Genomic DNA, 23,104 nt, shown 5'->3' on the forward strand with positions numbered 1-23,104 from the left:
ACAGTAAGAGCTGGAATGGTCTCCTTCGGAAGGTAGTGGGCTCCTTCCTCCTAAGCAGAGGTTGGCTTAGGAGGGATCTGTCAGGGATGATTTAACTGGGATTTCTGCATTGCAGGGGGTTGGACTAGATGACCCTCAGGGTCCCTTCCAATTCTAGGATTCCATGATTCTATGTCTGCCAAAGCATCCTGAACAGTCTGCCCTTTTTATGGCACCCGCAATAAATGTTCCACACAGCTAGCGTTGTTTCTTTATTCTTTATTTTTGTTGGTACAATCTTATTTTTGAAAACACACACAAACACACACACATACTTGAAGGTTTGTTGATTCCAGTTTTGGTGGAAAGTACTAAGACTTTTGAGGAGGAAGGGGGTTAAAATAATCACTCAAAATAACAGCAGACCCTGACCCCAGGAGTATTTTGCATCTTGTTACTGCCTTTCCCCCAGCTGCTTCTTCAACACCACATTTTTTTGTTCTTCTTTCTTCATAAAGCAATCCCAGGAAGTCAAGGACCCACGTAAAGTATTTGATTTCCCTGCATCCTGACATTATTGAAGCAAATGCGGCTGATTAAGAGTGAATGAATTTGCTCCCTGGACCAGTCACACCACCAATCACAGCCACACTTTCTGAACTGGCCACGTGGGTGATGATAGTCAGCTAGACATGGAAGGGCCAGCAGAACTTATTCAGGAAACTGCTGCTTTCAGAGGTGAGAACCTTTGTCACTTTTTTTGTCACTGCTAAGTTGCTAGGCTTCCATCGACACAACCTCAGCCATGTGCTCATGCATGCACAGTAGAAAATTGTGAAGTATGAAAATTTGAGGTGTCCAAGTCATCACATGGCAAGGGACGGAAGAGTTTGTGCAAATAAAGGCCAAAACACATTTCACCAGAAGAATGGTCCAAAGGATCGATACACTGGCCACAGATCTCTCAGCATTGCCAAAGTAATGGGATTCTGCTGGAAAAACTCAACTACTGTGCAGAGCTGGTTCTGGAGACGGCTTGCAAGATGATGGGGTATTTGGGCTTTATCAGTCCGATTGAGACCAATTCCATTGGGATCTGGAACATGAGAGGGAAAAATCGGATTTAGAGGCCAGAAAACAGAAGGGTTTTGAAAAAGGAGGTGCAACAGAGATCTTAAGGATGGTGAAGAGGCATGGACTCAGGGATATCGCAAACTCTTCAACTTTCTTCTACTGCATGTTTACGCCCTTATCACAAGAGTGCAGTAGTCTAAAAGGAATAATGTGTTTTTCCCCATAGCCAGAGGACTTGCAGCCATAACCTCCCAATCCTATCTCAGCCCATGTGAAATGAACACTGTGCATTTGCAAGCCTATTCAGACACCGTAGGAGCTAAGAGGGCTGCTGCCCATGAACAATTAATAGGCATCTTTGTGTAGTTGAGCAGTACGTGGGACAGCATATGATCAGAAAATGGCAGCATATGGTCCTCTCCATTTTGGGCACAGCCCTTGGCTTCTTCTTTTTTTTTCTTTTTTTTAAAAAAGGCAGCTCTGCAAATGATCGCAATCAGTTTTGACAACTGGCAAGAGTAACCTGTCCCTTCCTGGCAAAGAGAGAGGGGGAGAAAGAGAGAAAAGGTGGCAACCTGACCCACTTTGGGTTGTGGCTTTGCCCGCCATTGGTTTCAGCTCCACCCACCCTTGACATGTGTCCCCCACCCCAACATAGGAACCTCTGAAGCTGCCTTTTCCTGCGGTGCCTCTGTCTCTGCGTCAGATGTGCGGTTGAAAAGAACCTTCCACATCTGGCTTTCCCTCATTGGGCTGCACCAAAAGGATGAAAGGCATAGATAACAAATAATGAGTGGCAGCAAACGCTGCTGTGCCACATACGACCATACTTCCCATGCCCAGGAAGCACAAGTCTGCGTGGTTTTCTGCTTGACCCACGGCATGGGTCCAAGTGGTTTTGCCTTTGCCCCACTGCTTTTTCCTGGAAAACCCACTCTTTAGCACTAAATCAGCACAAGCAGCAGTCCCCAGAAAATCTGATTGCCTTTGTTCTGATTCAGTGCTAAATATTAGGTTTCCTCGAGGGAAAGCTGTGGAGCAAAGGGAGGTGTGGATAAGCCCTCAGTCAGGGAGGAGCACTAAAGGGTTAAGAAGAAATGGCAGCACCTTCTGGAACACTCAGTACCACCTGTGTTGCAGGTGAGGCATAACCTGTTAACATTTCCATATGGTGGAAAAGCTCCATCTGATTCAGGTTGGCTGTCTCCCTTGTAGACAGCAGCACAGATCAGTCCCAGGTCCCAGAGCTGGCCCAAGAGTTTTTTCTGCCTGGGGCAAAATCCACCCTCCGCTTGCCACCCCCCATCCACAAATGAAGCCGCCCGGCCTGGCAGCGGACTCTGACTTCAGCACCAGCATGTGGACAGCAGCCCCTGCACTGCACCCAAGCTCAGCTGCGGGATGGCCAGGTGCACAACCCTCCCTGTCCCAAGGCAGCTGCTGCCCTCTACCCGACGGTAGGGTCGGTGCCTCACCTTTGTCTCCTTGCAGGGCTTGAAGGTGAAGTTCTGCATCAGGCTAGCAATAGCAGCCTTCACGGTAAGGAGAGCAAACCTCATCCCAAGGCAGTTCCTGGGACCAGCTCCGAATGGCAGGTAAATGTAAGGGTTGATGCTCTCCTTATTCTCTTTGCTGAATCTGTTAGCAGACAGAAGGGAGGAGAAACCGTCATTTGCAACCGTCTGAGCAGTGAAGGGGCTTAAGAAAAGACCCCCTGCGGAGGGACCACTAGGGGCGCATCAGAAGATGGCTGACAATAACATCTCTCCGACCCACACGAGGTAAATTGGAGGCTGTGATGGGAGTAAATAGCCTCCCTACCTCCCCCGGGATTGTGGTGGGGGACTGCCCTTGCCTGCTGTGCCCTATACCACCCCCAAATTTGTGGGGATGGGGGCACTAGGCACAATGCCCTCCTGTGGGATTTCGGCGCTCCTGGACGCCGTCTCTGATCCGCGCCACTAGCTGCAAGAACTTCAAAAGAAACAATTTGGATGAAGCGAATGCACATATCTCAAGGATGAAGGGGGAGTAAAGACTGCTAACAGAAGAGATCTCTGATAAAACAAGACGAGTCGGAGGAACAAGTATAAATCATGAGAAGATACGCCAAGACTCGGTATGGCAAAGGGACTGATGGGGGAGGGGAAAAAAACTTTCCTTTCTTTCCTTTATGTGATTAAACAAGAATCCCCCCCCCCCAGTCAGAAATGCCGTTTTAAGGACTTAAGCTGTGGATTTAAGGCTGTGTGGAGATAAACTTTCAAAGCAAAGCATGTTTTAAGAAGCGCGTGGAATGTATAAGGGCTTTGGAATGACGCAGTTAAAAATTCCGTCGCCATATTGGGAAGTTCTGTCGGAGGACTTAAGTCTGAGAGGAGAAATAGAGAAATAGAGCTGTTTTTATATTGTGGGTGAAACTCCTCAGTGGGACTTAAGAACAACAGTTCTGTAATTAATGATGGAAAGAGTGCTGTTATCTATGAAAGCGATGATATATGGAAACCATCTCGATTGGAGGATTGGAGGAACGGAAAAATTCACACAGGATTATTATTGGTGTTTATTGGGCTTCAGGAGACTATCAGAAGAGATCATAAAGAAAAAAGAGAAAATATATGAACAAGATGTGATGTGGAAACAGCAAGATAAGACCGGATAGAATTATGAACTTTGTTTGGACTGATTTGGACATTAACGCAGTGGCAAGAAGATGATCAGAATCCCCCTTCGGATCTTGAAATATGGGTCCCCTCAACAAAATTTAAAATTCGGCTTTGTAATTCGGAATTTATGTGATGTGATGTGATGTGATGTGATGTGATGTGATGTGATGTGATGTGATGTGATGTGATGTGATGTGATGTGCCGGTTAATAAAAATTATTTTTTAAAAAAGAAAAGAAAAGACCCCCTGCATTGCCTGTCAGGTCTCTGGCTGGTCTCGGAATGGGAGTTCTACAGGCCAGGCTCTCATGCTGTCCTCCCAGTACCACCAAATCAGAGAGCTGGAATCAGGTACAAGCATTTTGATGCACTCTTCCCTCAAATACATTGTTGTGAGTCTGGGGGCTAAGTCTGCCTGATGCCTGAGCCCCTTCTACTTCCTGGGGTCCTGGATCCAGCAAGGGTTACAAGCTAATGGAGGATTCCCTTGTGGAGCTAGCCAGGCAAGTTTGGTTGTGGGATAGTGGCCACCTAAGTACCACCTATGTTTAGGGAAGTTTTATTGCATTTTTAATATTTAGTTGGAAGCCACCCAGAGTGGCCGGGGAAACCCAGCTAGATGATAATGGTGATTTTTATTTATATCCCGCCCTCCCCAGCCAAGACCGGGCTCAGGGTGGCTAACATCAAATATATAATACATTAAAACATAAGATCAAACAATCGGTTGAAATACAGCTTTAAATCAGAATAAAATCAGATGGCAACCCACGAATTATAACTATGGCTTTGGGAACATTAAGGGCTCACCAGGCCCAGCTATTTGTGCTGATCTCGTATGAGCCGGTGAGAAGGGTTGGAGGGGCCTAACCCTAACCCTCCCTCACCTAGCTGCTAGGAAGAAAGACAAAGGCCAGAGTTGTGTGAGAGGGGGGGTTGTTGGCTCCTCAGACTTGGGAACAAAGATGGAGGTTTGCAACCCATGCCTTCAGAAGCATTGGTTGGTGCAAGGCAAGGATGAGGAAGCTTAAGGTGTGGTCCTTAGGATCTTGGTCCATAGCTCCCATCATCTCTGACTGTTGGCAATGCTGGCTGGGTCTCACATGCTCCCCATCCTTGATAAAGGAGAAGTAGTTCATCCAATGTGAGGTTATATCAGTAGCTGTAAACCACAGGAGGGGAGATTTGCTCTTGTGCTCAAATCCTGCTTCTGGGTTTCCCATTGGAGCTTCTCGGAGAACAGGATGCTGGACTAGATGGGAAACTGGCCTTCTCCAGCAGATGCTCTTATCATGTTCTTATGTAACTCAATACTTTCCACAACCACAAACAAAAACCCTTATGCTGTCCCCAAACTCGCACAACCTCTTATGGTTAATGATTATATTTATACCCATCACTTCTACCAAGAAGCTCAGGGCAATGCTCCTGGCTCTCTTCCCTTTCCACCTTTATCATCACAACAACCCTGGAAGACCATGGTTGGTCCAAGATCACCCAGCAAGCTTCATGGCCAAGTGGGGATTTCCCCCTGAGTCTTCCTAGTCCTTGCCTTACACACACCCTGACGACTAGAAGCAAAGAGGAGCAGGAGGAGGTGGTTGCTGCATTCAGTACCTTTCGGGTCTAAATTCTTTGGGTTCTGGCCAGTATTCTGGGTCGTAGTGCAAGATGCTTGGTGGAATCATAACCGTCATCCCTTTCGGAATGGTGATTCCATTCAACTCCACGTCTTTCTTGCACACTCTTTCAATTCGCCCGCCAACCGGGTACATCCGGAGGATTTCGCTGGTAGCCATGTCAAGGTATTCCATTTGCATGACGGCATCATAGGTGATGGGAGCCTTTTGGAGGGAGGGAGAAAGAGAGGGATGGGAGAGTTATGTTTAAAAAGTTGGTCACTGTCTACATTGGGGCCAACACAGAAACTCAGATAGAAGTAGTAAAGTTGGTTCTTTGTTCAAGGAAGGTAAAGTGACCCCTGACCATTAGGTCCAGTCGTGGCCGACTCTGGGGTTGCGGCGCCCATCTCGCTTTATTGGCCAAGGGAGCCGGCGTACAGCTTCCAGGTCATGTAGCCTGCAGGACTAAGCCGCTTCTGGCGAACCAGAGCAGCGCATGGAAACACTGTTTACTTTCCCGCCAGAGTGGTACCTATTTATCTACTTGCACTTTGACATGTTTTCAAACTGCTAGGTTGGCAGGAGTGGGGACCGAGTAACGGGAGCGCACCCCGTCGCAGGGATTCGAACCGCCGACCTTCTGATCGGCAGGTCCTAGGCCCTAGGTTTAACCCACAGCGCCACCTGCGTCCCTACTTCAAGGAAACAGACTACAGACAGAAAAACCCACGGGCAAAGCAATTGCCAGAACTGACAATCTGTTCCTCCCACTTCCTCCTTGGCTGGATGTTTTCCCAACAGTCTTAAACTCGATCTGGGAGGAGGGCTCTGCACCCTCTGTGCTCTTTGTTCTGCTACATGCAGGGCCCTCTATGCCCTTAGACAAGGGAGGAAGGGAGCTGAATACAGTAGGACTGTCAGGTTCCTACAAGTTTGCTGTAACCTCTGTCCCCACCTCCTCCTCAGCTGCCTGTCCTGTGTCCGCAGTGCTTTCTGCCTCTTCTTCTCTCTCACTCAAGCCTTTTGCTTCTTCAGCATCCAACTATTCCGCCCCCCTTTCATCCTCTGACCTGTCTTCTGTGTCCCACTCCCCTGGCTCTGAGCCTTCTCTCCTGAGGCTTCTCTAGGGGGTTCTCCAGCTGGACCCCCACCCCCTCCATTCCTCATTGTCCAGCCAGGTAAGTACATTCACTGTTCTCTTTTCAGTGCCTGCTAAAGACATTTTTGTTTAGAGAAGCTGTCCCAGATATGTAGTATGTAGAATACTACCATTTCCTTTAATCTTTTTTTTTCATTTATAGCTGATTTGATTTTATTTTAAAATGTTTTAAAACAGTTGCTTTTAACTGTTTTTACCAATATTTTGTCTTTCTTTTGTAAACTGCTTCTAAGGGTGTGTGTTTTTTTGATTAAAAGGAAGATAACCAGGTGGTGTATTCATTTCATGAAACAAATCATTAAATTTGGGTACATAATTCTTTCTTTTGCCTTTGAGTTGATTCAATGGATGAACATTGGTGCATTGTTTTTCCATTTGTTTCTGAGCTGAGAAACGCATTGCAAAATATGGAGTCTGTGAAACCTCTGTTAGCATGTCACACCTCCAAAGCTGCAGATGAGATTGGTGTAAATCAATGCCTGTCTGGGAAGAGTGTGGGAACGGAAGACAGTCTTATCTCTTCCGCTGTATTAGCTATTGTACTGTACTTTTGCTTTTACTTCTGTCTGTTCTTCTCTCAGAGCTGGAGAGAGAGGACACCATGAATCCTTTGTCTGTACACAGTGTGCAAATAAATACGTAGATTAGCTCTACGAGGTCTCACACTTCTTGCTGTGTTTTGCCAGAAGATTAGTGTGCATATATCATTTGATATATGTCGCTGAAGCGCACTGGAGAAGAATGGAAATGCCTTTTCCATAACTGCACATACCGGAGGATGCTCGGAGTTCAGGGGCTGCAGGGGCACCCCAGGGCATTTTCCCAACAACCTCAAAGATGGCAGATTGCGTTCCAATCTGCACTAAGCAGTCCACGGCCAGGTGAGTTTGCATCAGAATTCACAGGTGCCAAATTCCTCCAACATCCCTAGCACAGAGGGCCTGTATTATACAATGTCATTTTATATCTGCTTTTTTAATAGTAAAAGAGGTCACAGGTAGGTGCTGCTTAATGGATGTGGTTGATGGAAGGGATTCCTCTGATGCTTGGCCCTGAGAGCTACTAAATACCTTATTAGGCAGGACAGCGTCAATCTCAGCTTGCAGTTTTCGCTGGACGTCCGGGTGGGTCGCTAATTCGTATGCCATGTAGCCAAGGATATTGCTGGTGGCCTCGTATCCCGCAAATATGAACACAATGGCTTGTGCCGAAATCTCTTCCTCGGTCAATGCTGTACAGGGAAAGGATAGAGAGGTTTGGACAGAAGCACAGGCAGATCTACTAGGAAACCAGACCCTCCAAGCGTCCCTATTTTCCAGGGACAGTCTCGGATTTACAGAAGCAGTCCCAGTTTCTGATTTGATCCTGGAATGTCCCACTTTTCCTTAGGACGTCTCTATTGTAATGTTGGAGGGTATGTGAAACTAATGAAGTATATTGTTTCGATCCCACCAATAACCTGAGAACTATAATGCATAGGAAATATTTATTCACACCAGTGACTTTGACATGTGAGATAACCCAGCAATTTTAACCCAGATCTGAGATGTAGTAGTTTTTTGGGGGGTTTTAAGCGCTGATCTGTCATGGAACAACCCCAGTGAAGATGAGAACAGTGGTTACCTAGACTTCATTCCTGGTTGAGAAGGGGTCTCCATGACAGTTCAAGCTTTAGGGCCACCCAAAATGTAGGTCCGCCACTGAAAACAGGATGACTTAAAATGGGATGGGCTCAGCTGCTTTTATGCCTGTCCCTAGGCAAGGCTGGAGGGTGGAATCATATAATGAATTCCTAGTACTGTTAATTAATGTTCATAGAAAACATCAAAGGAAGCATGGGTTCCTGCCAAGGTTGCAAAATCTGCTTTTTCAGAATATATATTATTCCAACCCCAGTTAAGGAGCTCAGGGCGGGGGCATATCTGTGATCAGCCCAGAAGCTCTGGGATGGAATGGAAGTTGTTGCTGTTATTATTATTGTGAAATAAAATTTATGGTAACGAATGCAAAAGCTACACAGAGCCTGAGGCTCAAATTCGTTTCTCCCTCACAGGATGGGTGTGGCTGCCAAACTCCTTCCATTTCTTTGGCAAAGCAATGTTTAGAGTTTGTGCGCCTGGATTTATTTATGTGTTATGTATTTGGTTTCTATCCCGCCTTTTTCTTCCCAAGGAGCTCAAGGTGTCATACATGGTTCCCCTCCCCATTTAAACACCGCAACAACCTATCACTGTCAATGTTTCCCTTTCTTTAAGGGAAATTCCCTTATTCCGAATAGGATTCCTCGCAAGAAAAGGGAAAAGTTGACAGCTATGCAACAACCCCCATTGCACATGCACAGACTTTGGACCTTCCTTTTACAACACATGCTACCTTTATAGTTGTGGTTCACACCATTGCTCTCGTATTGCACATCTGACTTTTGGGAGTCGATCATCAGCTGTAGGAAATCCACTCTGCCCTGGGAACAAAAATAACCAAAGTATCTTAGAATCATTGGAACTCGGGGATCATCTAGTCCAACCCCCTGAAAGGCAGGAATATGCAGCTGTTCCATACGGGGACTGAACCTGCAACCTTGGCATTCTCAGTGCCTTGCTCTAACCAACTGAACTATCCCGGCATGAGGGCTTACCCTTACAAGCAATGCAATTTGAATGGGGGTGGGTGGGACTGGATAGCTCCCCCTTCCCCCTCTTATTTTTTGTTTTTGCATCAGAAAGGCACCTGGCCAAGTTGGTTGCCAATCAATATTGCCACCGACATTTCTGAGACCACGGTCTTTCCAATGAGTGGCTCCTGTCCAGGTTTGTTAATTGTCTTGCTTTAAATGTCGAGAGGATTCTATGCCATTCTAAAATGGGGGGGGGGGGGTTATTGGGTTGTTATTTTTACTTTGATTGTGTATTTTGTGGTTTTATATTTTGATTTTATTCTGTGAACTGCCCTGAAACCTCCAGGTATAGGGCAGTATACAAATACTAGAATTTAATTTTTTTAAGTCAGTTTCCAATCTTTTTAAAATTCTTCTATAAACCAATCTTTTTTTAAAAAACAAACAAACAGCAACTTAGAAAATTAACCAGTCACATCAGAGTGTCAGGACTCACCGATGCACTTCCCCCCCACCTCCCCCATCTAAAAAATCTGAAATGATTTTTTTTTCTCATCTAGGTTAACTCACTGAGGATTTTGTTGTTGTTGTTTTTTACCTTTCCTTTTGCTTGCTCCCGTTCCTTCTTGATGTTCGTGATTGCCCTGGCAAAGAAGTTCACAGCACTGCTGGGGAAGATATGGAAGTTCATCTTGTCCAGAAGGGGACTTAGGAATGGAAAGAAATCTGGTTGGAGGGGGGAGAGAGCAAAGAATGAGCCTTAGGAAGCAGCAGCAGCAGCATTATCCCAGCATGCAAGACCACATTTTCTAAGCCTCACAGTTGAGGAGGTGCTCATATGCACATAAGGCTTGGATTGTGCAGTCAGAAAACCCTTTAGAAGGGAGACAGCATGGCTTGGCATCCCAGCATCACTAGGGTCCAGGGATGTGCTGGACGGGTTCTCCCGGCCGGCCGGCACACCACTAAGGCAACCTGAAGCAACCTGCCTCAGGCAGCATGTTCCACAGGGAAAAACCAAAACCCCACCTCCAACCCTTTCCTTCCAGCTGCCACCCCTCTTCGGCCTTGGGAACCAGACAGAGGGCCTTCTCGGTAGTGGCACCTGCCCTGTGGAATACCCTCCCACCAGATGTCAAAGAGAAAAACAACTACCAGACTTTTAGAAGACACCTGAAGGCAGCCCTGTTTAGGGAAGCTTTTAATGTTTAATAGGTTATTGATTTTTAATAATCTGTTGGAAACCCAGCCAGATGGGCGGGGTATAAATAAATTATTATTATTATTATTATTACTATTATTATTATTGGTGGTGGCAACTGCCAACTTGGGTTTTGGTAAGCGGAAGATTCATCCAAAGCCTAGGAGAACAGCAGCAGCACCTCATGAAACACCCTCTCTTGGCCAAGACTCCCATCCAAAAGGGTTTTTTCCACCACAGAGCAGCTTTGTTGCCACTGATCTCCTTCCACCCTGCCAGAGCATGGGCCCAGGTCTGGGGGGTGGGGTCAGTAGTGTGTCTCGTCTCAGGTGGAAAATGGTCCACAGCCTGCCCTGGCCACCGTGAATGGAGGAGACCATCTCCAGCCCAGCTCCTCACTTGAACCAGGCCAGTGACTCTCCAGCGCAAATCAGAGGATGTCAATCAAATCAGCATATGCAGGGCAACTGGTTTAAGGGCTCATCCAGACCTCATTTTGTGCTGCATTTTTAAGCACAGGGCCAGGCTTTAAAGCTTTGTGTCCAAGCACTTGTGTCTTTTTGTCCTGGTGTTTTGCCTGGGAAAACCTGCGTTTAAATGCAAGATCAGAACAAATGGCAATTGGGTTTTCCTGGGGAAAGCGCCAAGACAAAATAAAAAATAAAAATTATCTTGGACACAGAGTTTTAAAGCATGGAGCTTTGCCTGGAAAGTGTGGTGCCCAAAAAAAGTTCTGGGAGATAAGCCCTGAGACTCTGGCCTCTGGGAGCAGCAGGGATATTTATATTTATATGCAGTAGAAGTAACGTACATAATAAAACGAAGACTGGGGAGAACAGGTCAAACCGCACCAGCTTGCTCGCCTCCCTGACAAAGGGGTCTTTGGGGTTGTTCATGGAATCCGTGTTCACCCCAAAGGAAGTGCTGGTCACCACATCCATGCTGTAGGCCCCAAATTTCCTAAACAGACAACAAATAAAATAAAACACAGGACAGAAATCAGGAAGAAGAAGAAAGCCTGGAACCAGTGGGTTGAATTTGCATGGGAGGGTATTTGCTGTGTCTCTGGCCCAGGACTGCCAAATGCCCATATCTGCCTGGCCCCCTCCAGGGGGCAGGTCTTGACTCTCCAGGCTGTCAAGAGCATCTTTAATTATATATAATAATAATAATAATAATAATAATAATAATAATAATAATGATTTATTATTTGTACCCCGCCCATCTGGCTGGGTTTCCCCAGCCACTCTGGGCGGCTTCCAACAAAGATGAAAAATACACTAAAATGTCACATATTAAAAACTTCCCTGAACAGGGCTGCCTTCAGATGTCTTCTGAATGTCAGGTAGTTGTTTATCGCTTTGACATCTGATGGGAGGGCGTTCCACAGGGCGGGCGCCACTACCGAGAAGGCCCTCTGCCTGGTTCCCTGTAACTTGGCATCTCGCAGTGAGGGAACCGCCAGAAGGCCCTCGGAGCTGGACCTGAATGTCCAGGCAGAACGATGGAGGTGGAGACGCTCCTTCAGATATACTGGACTGAGACCGTTTAGGGCTTTAAAGGTCAGCACCAACATTTTGAATTGTGCTCGGAAACGTACTGAGTACTGTGCAAGCAGCTTGCAAGTTTCAGCCCAAAGAAAGAGGTCTATAGCCTGCTAGTGGAAGGATAGCAAGGAGCAAGCCAGCCTAACCTCTCTTGGAAGTGAATTCCACCTGTTCTGCTCAAGGGGAGCCAGGAAAGCCACTGTCTCCCCCTGCCCAAGACTATTCCACAATCTCCAGTCTCAGCCACACTAAATCTTGCTTTCCCCTCCCCCCAGACCATAGGCCTATTTATCACCCTGAAAGGTGAGTTTTCCCAAAGAGTTGCATGACTTGCCATACTGGGCAGCTACTCACTCTTTGATGTCCACAGGCTCCGCCCTCTCCGCTTTGCCTTCAATACTTTTCACTAGGCTGTCCACGTGGTGCTTGATGATAGGAAACATCTTAGGTGGCAGCAACAGGGTGAGGAGGGGAGAGAAGGTGGCATAGGGCAACACAAAGCAGAAAGGGGGTCATTTATATCCTGCCTGGTCCTCCAACCACTGCTGCTTGCAATAGCATCAAGGTAAAGGTAAAGGGACCCCTGACCATTAGGTCCAGTCGTGGCCAACTCTAGGGTTGTGGTGCTCATCTCGCTTTATTGGCCAGCGTACAGCTTCTGGGTCATGTGGCCAGCATGACTAAGCCGCTTCTGGCAAACCAAACACTGTTTACCTTCCCGGTGAAGCGGTACCAATTTATCTACTTGCACTTTGACGTGCTTTCGAACTGCTAGGTTGGCAGGAGCAGGGACCGAGCAATGGGAGCTCACCCCGTCGTTGGGATTCAAACAGCTGACCTTCTGATCGGCAAGTCCTAAGCTCTGCGGTTTAACCCACAGTGCCACCCGTGTTCCAATAACATCAAAAGGCACCCCAAAAACAAAAGTACGCCCTGTATTAAGGAAACCAAACTGAAGCTCCCTCCCTGACTGCAGACTTGTTGCTTCCTAACTTTCCCAATCTCTTCAAGTTCACCTTAGAAGCAGCCTAGTGTATATCTTCCTATATGCATAAAAATGTAGGGTTGTCATCACGCAATCCCCACTGGAGGATGTGTAGCGTCCCCATCACAACCCTGGTTTTGCATGAAGGCAGGCCAGGGGAAGGGAGGGCAACAAAAAAGAAGGGGAGGTTTTAAAGTGGCAGTTTTAAACAACAGAGGAAGTTTGAATAAAGCAGGGATGGAGGAACAATGAGGACCTGTGAGGGGATGGGGAGCTGTGTGGGATGTGAAGAGCAGGGATGGGAGTCGGCAAAGGGGTGGGGGTTTGGCAGGGCCGGAGAGCAGCGGCTCCTAGTCCACATGCAATAACCTAAAAATAGTGTGGGTGCTGGATCAGGCCAAAGGGGGCTCATCTGAGCCCAACATCCTGCTCTCACAGCGGCCAACCAGATGCCTCGATGGGAACCCGCAAGCAGGACTCAAGCGCAACAGCGACACTCCTCATTTATCATCCCAAGCATTCAGCGGCATTTACTGCTTCCCACATTGAAGGAATGACATATCCCAATCCGCATTGTCCTCCACACAGTTTTGGGTGTGTCCTAAAGGTCAAAACCAGCACTTTTAATTAGGCTTCTCTGATGAAAGAATAACTGCCGAGATTCTCAAGGGAAATGCTTTTTGCGCAATAAAGACTAGATCATTCGCAACATTTAGAAAGGGATAGGAGAATATACTGGCCAGAACTCTTTATTAACATGTTTTTGCTGGCTAAGCCAGTCCTGGTCAGGGACTTGGACTGGGCATTGCAGGAAATACTATTAGGTCTTTTAAGCAATTATTGTGAGCTCAGTCCCAGCTCTTACCTCCTTAAGCTTCCCACTGGTGAAAGTGGGGGAGAGCACTGTGCGAATCCTCTTCCATTGGTCATCTGAAGCTACTGAAACAGCTGATTTCAGCTTGCCTGTTGGACCGAACATCTGTCAGGAGGTTAAAAAAAAGGGGGGAGAGAAAGAGAGATGATCATGGAGTCTGGAAACGAGACTTTATGAAGAACAGTTGAGGGAACTGGGTATGTTGAGTGCAGTAAGGAGGAGAGGAAATCTGATAGCTGTCTTCAAATATCTGAAGGGCTGTCACATGGAAGATGGCCCCAACTTGTTTTCTGCTGCTCTGGAGTGTAGACCTCAAACCAAGAAAGGAGTTTCTGACTCAACATCAGGAAAAACATTGTGATAGCAAGGGTTCTTCAACACTGGAATGGTCTCCCTCTGGAGGTTGTGGACTCTGCTTCCCTGAAGGTTTTCAAGCGGAGATTGGACGGCCACCTGTCATGTATGATCTCGTTGAGATTTCTGCATTGCAGGGAGTTGGACTAGATGACCCGCAGGGTCCCTCCCAACTCAAGGTTCTATGATCCTGTGATTAAAGACAGAACCTTCTGCATGCAAGGCAGAGGCTCTATCATGGAGATACATCCCTAGAAACAAATCATAGGTAAAGGTAAAGGTAAAGGTACCCCTGCCCGTATGGGCCAGTCTTGACAGACTCTGGGGTTGTGCGCCCATCTCACTTAAGAGGCCAGGGGCCAGCGTTGTCCGGAGACACTTCCGGGTCACGTGGCCAGCGTGACATCGCTGCTCTGGCGAGCCAGAGTTGCACACGGAAACGCCGTTTACCTTCCTGCTGGTAAGCGGTCCCTATTTATCTACTTGCACCCGGAGGTGCTTTCGAACTGCTAGGTTGGCAGGCGCTGGGACCGAGCAGCGGGAGCGCACCCCGCCGCAGGGATTCGAACCGCCGACCTTTCGATCGGCAAGTCCTAGGCGCTGAGGCTTTAACCCACAGCGCCACCTGCGTCCCTCTAGAAACAAAACATAACCACTGCCAAATTAGGTTGTAGCTTCTTTCTGTGCATTTTTTAAGGGGAGGGGGCTCTTCACAGGTATGCAGAAATGTAGGCATTTGTATATTAAAATAAGCATATACTTAAACCCCTCAAATGGCCCCGGACAAGGAACCGTGAGCCAATATAGCAACAAAATGCTCACGGCGATAGCGATAACACTGCAACCTTTTAGTTTCAGGTCCCTCTTCCAGTTGCCTCTGAGATAGGGACTTACCCGGCGATTGGTGAAGACGGAGTAGCACTCTTTCACCAGGACAACTTTGATGATGGCTGGATCAGTAACAGCCAGCACAGGCCACCGGCCGTCATAAAACCTAGGACAAACACTCCTCTGAGTAAGCTGTGCCATTGCTGGCAAGATCGGAAATTATGGACTGCCCCAGCATGACTAGACTGTGCCATGCACTTCCTGGCTGGTTTTAAGGCATGTCCAACTTCTGTCATTTTTAGAAACCACTTGATCCCTCAAACCACAGCCCCAGAATAAGTTGCTTTGCAATCAGCCTATCAATCAATCCTTTTACAGGGGTACCTTGGTTCTCAAATGCCTTGGTACTCAAGCAACTTGGAACCCAAACACTGCAAATAAGTGTTCCAGTTTGCGAACATTTTTCGGAAGCCGAACGTGCTCCGTTTTGAGTGTAACGCTTCCAGTTTGAGTGCCGCACTTCCGTCCGTCTGTTTTTGCTGTTTATTTTGTGTTTGTATTTTTGTGGCTCTTTTTTCTTTTGTGACTGTGTGGAACCCAGTTCAGCTACTGATTGACTGATTGATTGTGTGACTGCAGTACATTGTTTATTGCTTTCCTTTTTTTGATCAATGGTCCCATTAGATAGTAAAATTCATGTTAAATTGCTGTTTTAGGTCAAAACAAAATAAAAAAAAATTTCTTCGAATAGCACCTTAAAGACCAACTAAGTTAGTTCTTGGTATGAGCTTTCGTGTGCATGCACACTTCTTCAGATACATTGAAACAGAAGTCACCAGACCCTTCTATATAGTGAGAAGGTGGGGAGGGGTATTACTCAGAAGGGTGGTGGGAATGGGTGATTGGCAGATAGCTGTGATGAGCCTGTTGATGACTCTTAACGACTGCAATAGGTCTTACAGGAAAAAGCAAGGGGTGAGAAGGTGAAAAATGGCTTTGTCATGTATAATGAGATAAGAATCCAATGTCTTTGTTCAGACCAGGTCTCTCCATGGTTTTAAGTTTGGTAATAAGTTGCAATTCAGCAGCTTCTCTTTCCAGTCTATTTCTGAAATTCCTTTGTAATAGAACAGCTACTTTGAGATCTTGTATAGAATGTCCTGGGAGATTGAAGTGTTCTCCTACTGGTTTCTCTGTCTTGTGGTTCCTGATGTTTTAGGTGTTGTTTTTAAAAGTCTGGAACGGATTAATCCATTTTGCATTACTTTCTATGGGAAAGTGTGCCTTGGTTTTGGAACACTTTGGTTTTGGAACGAATTTCCGGAAAGGGTTAAGTTTGAGAACCAAGGTACCACTGTATTTATATCCTGCCACCTCTCCAAAGTTGGCACCACCAGTCAGTAAGTGCTTTGCAGTTAGGAACAGGAGTGCTCAGGCACAGCAGTAAATATGAACACACACTTAAACATTTTTCTTTATATTGACACCAGCAGCTTTCAGATTCTCCCTACTGTATGATTGGAGCTGAGCTGTGCTTTCAGGTTGGGTAAAACTAAAAGGAAGGAGGAGTGCTGTTCTTGGGATTTATTTTGGGGTTTTTGCTTTTCAGTTAAAAAAATAAAAATCTTTGCAAAATACAAACAAAGTGTGCTTTTTAGAGCCGCAATATTTAAGGGACCAATTTTCTCCATTAATCCAGGGGCAGCTAATCTTGACCTGCCACAATTAATGCACCACACAGGAGGCAGGAACAAGACAAGCGTACCTTCACCTGGTTGCATTTAAACAAATATCTACTTTACTCAGACCTCAATGTTTCTGCGTCTGCCAGAGTTTATTCAGGAAAGCATGAAATAGATTATAATTTAATAAACTAAGGTTGCTTCTAGAAAGGAGGACCACCTTTAACTTTCTCTTCTTCATTTCAAAACACACCAGAACCAAAATAGCAATCCAGTGATAATCAAATGCAACTTCATGTCTGTAGCTCCACCAACTAAAAGTTTCTCTTCCCAAATGTTAACCGATCACTCTGCAAGTTGAATTTCCCAGCTTAAGGAAAGAAGAAGAAAAGGCATACTCACCCCCACATTCTTCCATATTTTTGAAAACATTTTCTGTCAAACTCTGTTACTCCCTGTAATGGATATTTTAATACAGAGTTAAATTCAGCTTAAGCCTGGTTCCCCCACGATGCAAAGCCGTAATTTGTTTAGCCAAAGTGTGCTTTGTCCCAGCCCAGCCGACTAACCAAGTTTGTTTGTCCTCACCCCAATGCTCGCTACACTACAGAGGCCTGAGGCAAGAGCAGCTGTGAAACAAAACCAAGATTGGGAGAAATGAGGCCCTTTGCTCATCTGTGAGATGACTTGTAATTTATTTAACAAACCATGGCATAGCATCACGTTTTCCAGACACAGTGTCCGTAATGGCACAACATTCTGCAAACAATGCCAATCTTTAAGTAATTGCTCAACTGTGGTGAGACAAAATCATATCCCTCTGCGGCCTAGGACCCTCGTACCTACGGGACTGCCTCTCCTGGTATGCCCCGCGGAGGACCTTAAGGTCCACAAATAACAACACTTTGGAGGTCCCAAGTCACAAGGTGGTTAGATTGGTCTCAACTAGGGCCAGGGCCTTTTCAGTACTGGCCCCGACTTGGTGGAACACTCTGTCTTGACATATTTCCTCAGGGCCTGCAAAACAGAGCTGTTCCGCCTGGCCTTTGGCTTGGACTCAGTCTGACCCTTACGTTTCCCTGCCCTTACGGTTTTGATCCATGAGCTACTTTTAAAATGAGGCTGCATTTTAAATTGCATTTTAACCTGTATTTTAAATTGGTGTGGTTTTTTTCCTTTTCTTTTTGAGAACCAAGAGACCACTGTACCTCAGTGCCCCTCAGCTAATGAAATGGTCTTCCTTTGTGAGCTTACTTTGCGATAGGCACTGGCAGTGCCCAAGAAAGGGATTGGCTGTGGTCCTGGGATGCCCAGTTTCTTGAAGACGCCATAGGGCCAAATGCCATATCTGAAAAGCAATGAGGCAGATCCATTATGCTTTGGTAAAAACAAAAGGAAGAGTGGGGTGTTGCTTTGCAGCATCGATGATCGTAGTAACAGGGCAGGTGCATGAAGAAAAGGCTATTCAGACACTAAAGTTTGGTGCAAATATCTCACTTAGCAACTGCAGGATGAATTGGCAGTGCGTGTGTTTGTGCGTCTGTGCAAGAGTATTCATAGTTCAAAGCCCACAAGCGTAATTTCAAACATAACAAAAGTAGTCAAATAATAAATAAAACTCGTCAAAAAGTAAACAACCAGATTGGACATTTCCCACATAAATTCGCTATTGTACACAATAGCAGCACTTTTCCAGGGACCCTTTATATATCCGCTCTGGAAATGTGACGTATTTAGCTCAATAACCTAGGACCATTTGCACATGTAAAGGATCTGCTCTACTACTGAGCCAAGCCCCTTCCTCAAAGTTTCTAAAGCTTGATAAAATAGTTATGATCTCTGATACGGATAGGACTTTGGAAGAAGGAATGGTTAAGCCTCTTAACCACTTAGGTTTACTGTTTTTGACTGCTGCAAGTTCTACCACTGTGCACAAATCTAATGTTGGGGCAGTGTTGGCTGTTCTTAGCAACTGTGCTTGACATGTGCACCGCTATCCTTTTCTATCCAACTAAGAGCTGACTCACACTGCCAGGTTCTTCCACATAAATCCAGATTTCCCCAGACATTTCAGTGAGTTCCGCCAGTTGCCGAACCCCAGTTGTGTCTGCGAAATTCTGGACGTATGGCAACCCTGCCTCCAGATATTCTGGACTCCAATTCCCATAACCCCCAGCCAGCAAACAGTATGTCTGCCTGATTTCTCCCTGCCAGATTTGAGACTATATTATGAAGTGTCCTGTCTATGTTGGTTGAGGGATTGGATTCTGTTAGAGAATACAGATTTATTGGATTTGGAAGGTTATGACAATCGATATGGCTGGCACGCATATTTATGGTATGATAAAATAAAAGTGCATAAAGGATTCCTGAATCACACAATAAGAAAATCAATTTATGAAGTGTGTGTGGAATAGATATAAAAAATTATTGGAACGTAAAACTCCTTGGTGGCTCTCTCCAATTGAAGCAATAGCAGTAAAAAAAGTTAAATATGAAAGGGAGAGTGGGCCACATAGAAAGATTTATTGACAGAGGTAGGAAGTCAATTAAAATTAAAAACATTTGAGGAAATAAAGGAGTTATTGACGGATTGGTTGCAATACCACCAGGTAAATGCCTGATTGTGTCCTGTGGGTGGTTGGGTCCGTGAGAGTGTGGGGAGCCCGCCCCCCTTGTTTAGAAACATGGAAGAAGACATTCATGCCACACATTTTAAAACCTATGACACCATATGAAACAGTAGTGGTTTCCCTGCAAAGAATTCTGGGAACTGTAGTTTGTTGAGGGAGTGGCACGTTGTTAGGAAGCTACAATCCCCGGTTTCGTGGAAAGTGGGATTGACTGATAAACCACTCTGGGAAATGTAGTTCTGTGAGGTGGAATAGGGGCCTCCTAACAAACACCTGCACCCTTAACAAACTACAGCTCCCAGAATTCCTTGGGGGAAGCCATGAATGGAATGCTTAAAGCGGTATGATGGTGCTTTAAATATCTGGAGGGAATGTGACTTATTTGCCATTTCCGCTCTCTGCTAATGATTCAGAGCGACAGACAGCGGGGTAGAGCAGGCGGAGAGGGTAACACATGAGGGCCTCCATTTTGGAAGGAGGCCATTGTGCCGCCGAGGTAGAAGACAAAACCAGACTTCTGGTTGCTGCTGATAAAAAGAAAGAAAGTTATGTTCTGTTTAAATGAAATTAGCTTAGCTGTTAAAAACGGCTGCTCTCTCCCCATCCCTTAATAAATAGAACACAATGTTCGGATGATAGATCTTCAAAACCCTTCCCGGAGGCGCTCAAGTTGTTAATGTTAACTCAGGAATTAAGCATTTACTCTGGGAAAGAGGAGGGGAGTGGATCCTGCCCTCCCCGACTCTGGCAATCACTACTTTGTAAGGCTGTTTAATAAGCGCCCCCGTTGATAAAAGGCTGGGTGCCTGCTGCTTCGGCGGAAATCTTCAGAGAGAGATAACCCTGAGGTAAAAGCAATCATTTCATAAAGGAAAAAGGTGCCCCAGCGGAAAGGGGTCCTTAAAGGCTTTAGCAAAATAAAATAAAATAGATATTTTTTTCCCCTTTCTTTTTTTTTAAAAAAAGGAAAGCTTCTCTGTCTGGGCTCATAGCTCATTGCCAGCTCAAGGCGAAGAGGCAGAAAAACAGAGGAGGAGGAAGCACAGGATAAAAATGCTGCTTACACATATTTATTGCTGAGGAATCAAAGCGGAGCTGGAAGTTACAGCCTGAACTGGGTTTTCTTCAAGGAAGTTTTTCATTTCGGGATTTTGTTGTTTTTTTCCCTTGGTTTTAAGTTGCTTAAAAAAACCAGACCCAGTTTCTTTTTTTTAAGGGTATCGCTCCGAGTTTTTGCTCATGCTCCTGGCCAACCATGTTCTACAGTGGTACCTCGCAAGACGAATGCCTCGTAAGACGAAAAACTCGCAAAACGAAAGAGTTTTTCATTTTTTGAGTTGCATAGGATTTCCCTATGGGCTTGCTTCGCAAGACGGAAATGTCTTGCAAGTTTGTTTCCTTTGCCTTGCAAGTTTGTTTCCTTTTTCTTAAAATAGTGCATTCACTTCGAGGAGCAACTCATAGCACGCGGTGTGGTAGCCTTTTTTGAGGTTTTTGAAGACTTTGGTGATTTTTGAAGCTTTTCCAAAGTCTGTGCTTCGCAAGACGAAAAAATCGCAAGACGAAAAAACTCGCGGAACGAATTAATTTCGTCTTGCGAGGCACCACTGTACTTTTTGTTGTTCAGGCAAAGTTCATTCAGGACACATTTGCACCTTACATTGAAAGCTCTGTGACACTGCTTTAAGCAGCCATGGCTTCCCCCCGAATAATTCTGGGAGTTGTAGTGTGTTAAGGGTGCTGTTAGGTGACCCCCCCCCATTCCCCTTGCAGAACTGCCAAACCCAGAGTGGTTTAGCAATCAACCCTCCTTCACTTTGGAAATTATAGCACTGCAATGGGAACAACTCTCAGCACCCTCAACAAACTACAACTCCCAGGATTCTTCAGGGGAAGCCACAGCTGTTTAAAGTGGGGTCACGGAGCTTTAAATTTCTGGGGAGAATGTGGCCCATGTCGCCTGGATGTGAGAGTTCATTTACACAGGGCCAGACAAAGACATTTTGCTGCCTGAGGCGAAAAACAAGATGGTGCCCTCTACCCCGTTCCAAGTAGACTGGCAGCTGGATTTTACTCTGGCACTGCTGAAGGGGTGGCAGTCTTGCCTAGGGGGTGCAAGGCAGACCCCCCAAAAAATAAACCTTACCACTGCACCTGTTAATCTGCTATTTTTGAAAGAAACTCTACAAAAGAATTTGCATTTAAATGTAAGCCTTGAATCATTTCTCCCACAATGCACATTTATGTATTTACTCTATTAAAAAAAAAACCCACATGTTTCTTTTCTTTTTAAATTATGAATACAGAACACAACTTATACGCCATTTGTCTCAGGGGGGAACACACAGGTAAGTAAACATTCATTAATACCTTTGCTTTACAAAGCTAACGAGATAGAGAGAGAGGAAAAAAACAATGTAAATCACCTCCAAATGTTTGGGGCTGCAACTCCTATCAGCCCCAGCTAGCTGCAGTTCAACACATAAATAGCCCCAAATGTATTTTCTTTCAATATGCACATTTTAAAATGCATTTTTCTCTGCTTCCATAGCTAAGGAGTGCTTCAGAACTTTTGGGGAGTGTAAAAGGAAGTTCTGAACTGCACATTAGCCTGGGAGATGCAGACCATATTGTTCCATAGTAAAATTCGCAAAGATGAAATTTCTCAGGTTTCTAGTCCTGGTGACTGCAAGTCACCTCCAGTATGTTAGAAAGGTCACTTGAATAATGGAGGTGGAATCGAGAGAGAAAAGAAGCTGATTATACTTTACTGGGGTAAATGGAAGAAAAGCAGCATATAAAATTAACAGAGTGGGGGGGGGGTTATTACTATTTACAGGCCTTGTCCATGGTAGGGAGATGTTCAACTAAGCATACAGGGGGAAACTCCCTCAGAGTTACACAGCCAATCAGAGCACGAGTGGCCTCAGCCAGTATCCTGCCATTCTGACAGTTTGCTAGGCAACACCTCCACCTCCCACCTCTAACAATTAACCCTTAGGTTACTAACTGAATGATCCCTGCTGTTGGTACTTCAACAGCAAACCTGCTTGTATGTTTTACCTGCCCATGAGGGTCAGTAGATGTGCAGCTGCTCACACCTGCACCGTGCATTGAGAGCACACTTAGGCCACATCATGAAGAGTTCTGGGAACTGTAGTGTGTTAGGGATGCGGACCTCACAAAGCTACATTTCCCATCAAGCTTAAGTTGAATTGCAGTTGCTGGAAGACACAGGGGAGCGAGAGTGCTTCTCCCACCTCTCAAATCCTTCCCATAATGGGCATCTGGTTGGCCACCAACCAGGATGCTGGACTAGAGGGTTCTTCTGGCATTCATAAACTATAGTTCCCAGGCTTCTGCACCAGAAACTATAGTTCCCGGGATTCTGCACCAGAACCAGAAATGGCACCTGCTGATAAAGGCAGTGAGGAGGTGGACTCACAAGGGAGGAAGGGTGAGAGAGGCCCACAGGACCTCCAAGACTATGGAGCCTGGTTGGCCAAGGCTGAAATTCCCAGTTTTGCACAGATGATGCCCCGAGGGATTGAACAATAATGCCAGTATTTACTTACAGCATCAGTAGACCTATGAAGAGGGCGAGAAGAGCCCAAGTCTCCATGGAGAATGGCAGGAGGTCAATCATTGCTTCCTCCGACTTCTGCCGTTGAGAAGGTTGGCACTTTGGGGCAGAGATAAGGCAAGGAAGTGCTTCAGGGTAGCGCAGAGCTCCTTGTCTTCTGATACCAAAGTAGCCCAGTGACTAAAGGAGGCTTGGGTAGACATTTATTTCCTCTGAGAGGGGTGGAGCAAAAGGAAATAAGTTGACCTGCAGAAGGTTGTGTAATCAAAATTTAATCACCAGGGTTGAAAAGAGTTGAAAACT

At 45.8% G+C, this 23,104-nt stretch overlaps 1 protein-coding gene and 1 long non-coding RNA gene across 2 annotated transcripts; one reads left to right on the top strand and one right to left on the bottom strand.

Moving 5' to 3' along the window:
- Positions 1-243: 243 nt before the first annotated feature.
- Positions 244-22,984, bottom strand: LOC307203215 (cytochrome P450 3A9-like). The gene is made up of 13 exons (XM_079953869.1): positions 22,794-22,984; positions 17,840-17,933; positions 16,988-17,040; positions 14,970-15,069; positions 13,713-13,826; positions 12,217-12,305; positions 11,127-11,275; positions 9,713-9,840; positions 8,874-8,961; positions 7,571-7,731; positions 5,337-5,563; positions 2,529-2,691; positions 244-1,075 (listed from the first exon to the last, which is right to left on the bottom strand). Exons 1-13 carry the CDS (start codon positions 22,862-22,864, stop codon positions 986-988), a joined length of 1,527 nt encoding a protein of 508 aa, XP_079809995.1. The 5' UTR covers positions 22,865-22,984; the 3' UTR covers positions 244-985.
- LOC307203343 lies at positions 18,675-22,824 on the top strand. Its single transcript, XR_013833164.1, has 3 exons — positions 18,675-20,066; positions 21,525-22,293; positions 22,693-22,824. It is a non-coding gene; the product is annotated as an uncharacterized lncRNA (long non-coding RNA).
- Positions 22,985-23,104: the final 120 nt, after the last annotated feature.

The sequence above is a fragment of the Podarcis cretensis genome (assembly GCF_951804945.1).
Source record: "Podarcis cretensis genome assembly, chromosome: 14".
In the NCBI taxonomy this organism is placed as follows: domain Eukaryota; kingdom Metazoa; phylum Chordata; class Lepidosauria; order Squamata; family Lacertidae; genus Podarcis; species Podarcis cretensis.